Source organism: Brachycentrus maculatus, unplaced genomic scaffold, assembly GCF_059751285.1.
Source record: "Brachycentrus maculatus isolate JH-2025_06_01 unplaced genomic scaffold, ASM5975128v1 h1tg000203l, whole genome shotgun sequence".
NCBI lineage: Eukaryota > Metazoa > Arthropoda > Insecta > Trichoptera > Brachycentridae > Brachycentrus > Brachycentrus maculatus.
The window spans coordinates 1047587-1054715 of NW_028280954.1; the positions used below are offsets into that span (position 1 = coordinate 1047587).

A 7129-nucleotide genomic window follows, 5' to 3' on the forward strand; every position below is an offset into this window, starting at 1 on the left:
CTAGATAAACTGTATTACCAACAAACATGACTAACAAATGTAACTCCCTCTCCAGGCACAAGAGCTCAGCCTCTTTATTGGAGAACTGCCTTTTTAATTTTATGATTGTAAGTAGAAATGATTAGAAAATGAATTAAAATTATAAAAAAAACTTTTGTAATCATATTAAATAAAAAACAAAAACTAGTTTCGGAAACTAGAGACGCTTCCATCTACCGGTATGTTTATATTAACCGCGTTAACTTTGTTCCTGAGAGACACCTGTGCGCGGCGGACGGTATTTCGCCGTTTTTTAAATGATTACTTTTATCATGTATTTAGTTAAGAAACGATTTATTTTCCTAAACAAAAACGTTCAATGGGATTCGTTGTGTCTTTTTGGTACTCTATAATACACTTGTGTCACATTATTCTTGAAATATATCGTAATATAAACAAATAAGCTTGTAACATAAATAAATCAAAGCGCGCATCGTGTGTCACTCTTACCCACTGACGATGCGTAGCGTCGAGAGTGAGACAGATATAGGGCATGATTATGGCGCGGACTAATTACCGACCTCAAGAAAAATAAGGGATCTATTCTTTTATTTATCCTTGTGATGTTACAAATTATTAGTCAGATATTTCATCAGATGTCATAAGGCCAAGGATTGACGTATTATTTTATCCAAAGTTCCACACCATGAAAAAATCCCTCCAAGTTGAACTGAGGTTCGAAACTTGGAGCAAAGTAAAAACACATACGCTTATGTCAGCGGCGTATGGGGCATGTTTTGTGAAAACACTTACGGTTATGCGAGCCGCGTGGATATCCGGTTAATAAACCAGTTTATCTGTAATACATACTTGAGTGGTAAAAAAACAAATGTTTCATTTATAATTTGATTAGAATTCATCCGACATATTTTGGATCCATTTTCAGTCAATTACAATCGGGGTACTGACCACCTCAATTATCGTAACATCATCATCATCTGTCGGTCTCATCGGAGCTAAAATTGTTTCTTCCCCTTCATCATCCAAATCCCAAGTTACATACTCCCTCAAAGTGACAGGAACAGTAGAAAGTTGCCTTTTTTTCGTTCTCACATAGACTCCTTTATTTGGTACCGATCTTATACCTCTCCTGCTTCCGGACAAAGTGTTATTTTCGGTCGCCGCTGCCCTTTGAAGTTCGCGATCATCGGTGATGTCGATAGATGACGTATCCATCATCGTCTGCAGAGACTGTTGCGTGGAATTGTTCAAGTAATTGACCCCGCTGTGGTTAGTGGATATCACCGAGTCTTGGAACTGGGAGCTTTGCATATCAGAATTTACAGTCTCGGTGCCCAAAGAAGGGAGGGAAAGCCTGCTACGAATACCTTTATATTTGTTGGCCCTCTTCAAAGATGACACTCTTCTGCCTTTGTTTGAGGACCCTCGATATGAAGAATTGGAACTTTTAGCATTGCCGGGTGTAAATATGTTGGGGACAGTATTTGTTAAAGAAGCATTCATCAGAGACTGTTGATTTTTACTGTCTGATAGAATTTTTTTGACATAAAAGTTTCCCCTGACGACTTGATTGCTTAAAATGATAGGTTTAACACTGGTCGGGTTATTCATACTCGTATTGGCTCGATTATTGGGGGTGTTGCAACTTGGTAAAATGTGATCTTCGGAGAAATTAGCGACCCTTTTGCTCGTTGAATATTCTAAATCATTATTTTTCTTTCTTTTCAAATTTAACATTTCTTGGTCGGTATGGACATCCGCCGATATTGTAATATTGCAAGGATTTTGGCACTCCCATTCTGATAGTACGCTTTCGGCATCATCAGACAGTCCTGCCATTTCTACAGGCGATGCACTTTCGGCATCATCGGACAGTTCTCCCGTTTCTATAGGCAATGTACTTACGGCATCATCGGACAGTTCCGCCATTTCTGAAGGTGATACACTTACGGCGTCTTCAGACGGTTCTTCTAGAGGTATCTTGTCTAAATCGAAATTTGGATCATTCGTGAAATCATCAATCTGTAAATAAAATATAAAAAATATTTTACTATGTGCAAATTATCTAATTTTCCGAATTGCGAAAAAAAGTGCTTGAATAATAGAGAAAAAAGTAATATTTGCAAAAAAAATTAACATGTCAAATTAATAAAAATTGAGGTCTACAGCTGTTTTATGAACCCTATTGATGCTATATGCCAGGGGTTCCCAAAGTGTGCGCCGCGGTGCCCTGGTGCGCCGTAGAAAGTAAAGGGGGGCGCCGTGAGTCGATCTTCTATCATTATCCGAAACCACAAATATTTTCTTTTAGTTGTTCTCTGTTTCAATTCTGAATTCTTATAAACATAATAAAACTCAATTTCATATTGTGGATGTGATAATTTTTGTGCCTATCTACCCAACTACTATTATTGTAGGTACCTATTTCTTTCGACTATAATATATACAGGATCTTTCATTAAGGGCTTTCTATCTTTAAATTTTAATAAAACAAAGTGTGCGTCAGAGATGTAGCATCAACAATGTGGTCGCTATTAACTGTGAAAGTTTGTAGGTCTTATTGAAAGACCCTATATATATATAGTCACTAAGTCTATTTATTCCAAATAGCTTACTAATGTAGGGTGCCGTGACAAAATACTAAGCTTGTAAATGCGTCGCGGGCTGAAAAAGATTGGGAACCCCTGCTTTATGCAATAGGGGTCAGTGACTGCTCAAAATTAATAAGAATAATAATTTCTATAAATGTTAATATTTTTTTTTTTGGACACACTCATTATGTTGTAAATTTCAATGTCGTATATAGAATACGAATAATTTTACAAAGTAAAAGAATATTTTTAAAGAATTGGCTTTTTAGACCGGAATTCAGAAAAATGCCATGGCAGTCAACGTGTTAATGATAATAAATGTTACCAACCTGTTTTTTATGTTCATTTCTCAACTGAACAACGTAATATCTCTCTGTGGATGGATGAAACTTTGGCACCCTGAGATCGTCGACAGTCTTCACTCTCTGGAGACCGCTGTTCACCAAGGAAACTAGAACAACCTTCCAATGCCTTATTCTGCAGTCGTTAAGAAGAGCGACACGGTTGTCGCGCGTGATTCTCAATATTTTTACATCGTCTACGTTGTCACATTCACCCACGAGGTGTGCGACGATAAGTTCTTTTATTCCCGAGAAATTGTTGGCCATACTTTGGTTCGGTCTTGTCGCATTATCGATTCGATTCTCAGAACTGACGCTCAAATTGTTCTCCGAAGATTCGGAATCTTCGGACAGAATTAATTTTAAAGACAACTCGGGTGAAGGAGTCTTGTTATGAAGCGATGGATTTTCGACAGACTTCGAGATGTTATTTTGTATATTCGTTATATAATTGTCATGACTCGGAGTTGTTTTTTCATCATTAAATTTCAAAATGATTTCGTGATTGCTCGCATTGTCCTTAAGAGCATCATTTTTTATCAAATTTCCTTCTGTAAAATTGCTCAAACCATTATAAAATTTTTCGATGCAAGTTTTACGCATTTCCCCTGTCTTCGTTGGTTCCATAGGAGCTGGTATAATTTGGTCATCTTCTATAGCAGTATTATTACTCGTATCGAGTGTTGTTTTTGTTTGATATACAATTTCCGCAACATCCAAGGTTTCCGGAACATTCTCAAATTGATCTGTTCCATGGAAATCATCATTCGACTGTCCTTTTGTGTTTTCAAATTCACAAACGCTCAAATCCGCAATGTTTTCTTGCGGCAAGTTAATGTCGACAGCAGTCTCGGGAGGTTTTGACAATTGTGATGCGGCCTGCTTGCCGATTTGCCTTTTGATGGAGGCCACTTCGCCTTGTAACGATTCATACTTCTTCTTCAACTGGTCAATGTGCAAAAGCAAGTTGGTTCCCTGCAGCTTTAGGGCCACTTTGAGTTCTACACAGGTTAACCTTAACTGAGAAATCAGCAACTTCAAGGAATCTTGTCCCAGATCTCTGTAAAATAAGTTAAGATGTGTAAGTTTAGTTAACCGGTTAGCTGCCAAGAGCGTCTTAAGACGCATAATTTTCTGTGAATGGAGCGCCGCTCATACAAAAATTATGTCTTAAGACACGCCGTTTTAAATGGGCTTTTAGTTAAGAAAATCAATTATTTAAAATGTACAAATATATTGAACGCATAGTGACATCTATTGAGAATATCTTTGCATACTTAAAATTGAAAAAGAATTTGTTTTTAGCACTTTAAACGTAAATTAAAGAGAGCTTTGCCGTCGGAACAACTAATGGCGCTCAGGGTTGTCCAATAATCCCCGAGTTGCCGTCACTGCCGAATCTGATGACAGTGATTTTAGTGTCGATTCTGATGATTTTTAATTTTTAATTTTTTTAAATCAAAGTGTTTGTGTGTGTGTGCATACTTTTAATATTAAACTAACATAAACAATTACTTTTGACATATAATTTAGTTTTCATATTTTTTATGACAAATTTTATGACAACCCTGCACCATGAACAATTAATTTTATGATTATGGATAAATGACTGGCGCGCTTTTCATTTATTTGGCAAGTTTTATAAATAAACGTTAATACACTTTTAATAACAATATGTTTATAGGGTTTTATTTTTGTGGTAAAATTCGCGGCGTGCTGGGTACCGCCATACATGTACCTGCCGGCAGTTAACCGGTTAAAAGGAGTCAAAAGGGCTTTATGTACATGGAATAAAAACATTTCCAGAAAAGAACAAAGAACTAAAGAAATGAAAACTTTATGGAGCATATCTGGCAAGTCTACGAGATGAGGGAAATATGCGAGATCCAAGACGGTGTTAGATGGGGAAGACAACGAAGAAGACAATGGTATGTGTATGTGAGAAGAATGGATCCATCCAGACTCCCTGCATGGCCAGCCCCAAAGTAGACAGACAGCTCCCGGGCAGACCACCAAAGAGATGGAATGACAGAATATCGTAGAAGGCTAATCCCTCTTAAACACAGGCCACAAGGCCTACGCAAACAGAAAAAGTAGAACAAATAATGAATAAATAAATAAAAAATTAAAACATATAAAGTTCTTTTTACAGACATTTTTTGATGGGGCTGTATTTTACATATGGAATAAAAAACAATTAAATAATTACATTAATTGATTTGGCAGTTACATTGTAGAAAATCCATTCATATTTAACTTTAGTAAATACCACTATTTCTTAAAACCTATAGTGTCCCGTGTTTTAATGGATTCATTAAATTAAATTGCAATATCAGGAGTAACTGTCAACTGTGGCAGAAATTGGCTCCCGCAGGTGATCCAAATCCTGAATCTTTTCTGCATACACAATGTTTTTAATGTCTTCTTCTTCAAACCCTTATCTGCACCCCAGTGGTGCATAGGGTACTGCATATAAACGCAGTGTTATCTTGATCGTTAACACATGAAGGAAAGGTGATCAGCCCTCCGCTTCAGGTACCACTCCAGGGTGATATTGAATAAATATTGGAGTGAAAAAATTACTTATATTTATTTGACCCCCCCTGGGAATCGAACCCGGGACCTCCAGAATGGTAGCCGAGCATGCTGACCATTACACTATGGAAGCTATTTTAATGTACCCCCAGAAAAAGATATTTAAAGGAGTAAGGTCAGGACTTCTCCGAGGCCAGGCAATTGGAGCTCCTCCAGCTGTTGAGAAAGTAGGCGTTCAATGCACCGTGCACCTCCAAAACAAAACTCACGTTCACCAGCTAGCGTTCAGTGACAGAATCATCCGTTTAAAATCAAGGGGTTAAGTGCTATATTTTTTTTTAAATGTTGGCACTATTTTTCGATGACCTGTATAAGCTACTAAAATTATATTCCAATGGCATTAATTGAGAGCAAAATAACGATTAACTAACTAACTAACTAACTAACCATCACGCCGCTTCACCGCAGGGGTAGGCAGAGAGAATAGAACGCCACACCACTCTGTCCTTGCAAACATTCTTCGCCTCTTCCACGTTCATGCATCTCCTCATACATACCCGCCGATTGTTACGACTCTTAACCTTACCACTTTCAAGTATTTGGCATACCTGATCGTGCCATGTTTTTCTCGGTCTTCCTCTGCTTCTTTTCCTAATTAAATTCGCCTCATAAATTTGTTTTACCGTTCTTTCCTCACTCATTCGTTCTACATGTCCAAACCATCTCAACACACCTTTCTTAATTTTATCGATAATGCTTATCTCAGCTTTGCATTCCTTCCTTATTTCACTATTCGAACATCTATTATACGTCTATCATATTAACGATTAAAAGAGCAATATATTAGAAATTGGGAAAACAATAAAACAAATGCGTCTATTTCTACTGAATGCGTTTAGTTTTGGAGGGAAATTATTGTAATCTGTCAAAATTATTACAATAAATATTTACATTCAAGAACTTTGCATAAGAAAATATAATTTTTGTACAAAATGGAGAACTTACTCTGTCTCAAAGTCTGAAAATCCGTCGTCCATCATATTGAAATAATTATCTGAAACACAATTTTTTTTGTATAATTTCGACTGAAAGCTAAACAAATCAAAGTAATAAACAAGGAAAACATAAGCACGTTCGGAATATTCTGCTAAAATTGCACTAAATATGATTACTATTACAATATGTTCGAACTGACCACTGTTATTTAGATTAAAAACGAGGGATTCGCCGTGGCAGCACCGGCATAATAATTGTTCTTATTTCATCGTTTTACTTTTCTTTATGCATTGCACACATAATTATGATAGCCAACTGAATATATAAACGATCTACCTGCCAATTTAATGCATTTGATTTTCCGTTTTCAAATAAACGTCAAAAACCCACCGCACGATGTACTGAATTTTTAAAACTGTCAAGAAAAAAAAATTGTCAGAAAAAGTAGTACTCAACAGGCGATCATGTTCACAAAATTTCAGTCAGCTGTATTTTGTGATCACGCATTAAACGTGTGACGAGCCGAGTCAAAGATTATGAGCCGACCAAAAGAAATTGGGAAAACATTTTTCACACATTTATTTACTTCCATTGATAATAAACATATAAGTTGTATGAACTTTCTCTTTCTCCTCCTCTCAGAAACTCGCGACCTAGAGAAATTCA

The 7129-nt window shown here is 36.7% G+C and overlaps 1 protein-coding gene across 2 annotated transcripts; it reads right to left on the reverse strand.

Annotated features, from left to right (window-relative positions):
* Positions 1–795: 795 nt before the first annotated feature.
* Positions 796–6880, reverse strand: LOC148307253 (uncharacterized). 2 transcript variants are annotated; one of them, XM_088263786.1, is made up of 4 exons: positions 6800–6880; positions 6473–6521; positions 2921–3992; positions 796–2022 (listed from the first exon to the last, which is right to left on the reverse strand). In XM_088263786.1, exons 2-4 carry the CDS (start codon positions 6505–6507, stop codon positions 922–924), a joined length of 2208 nt encoding a protein of 735 aa, XP_088119912.1. In that variant the 5' UTR covers positions 6508–6521; positions 6800–6880; the 3' UTR covers positions 796–921. The 2 variants fall into 2 exon arrangements, with proteins under 2 accessions (XP_088119912.1, XP_088119911.1); XM_088263785.1 differs by having other exon boundaries at positions 6663–6880.
* Between the last annotated feature and the right edge of the window lie 249 nt (positions 6881–7129).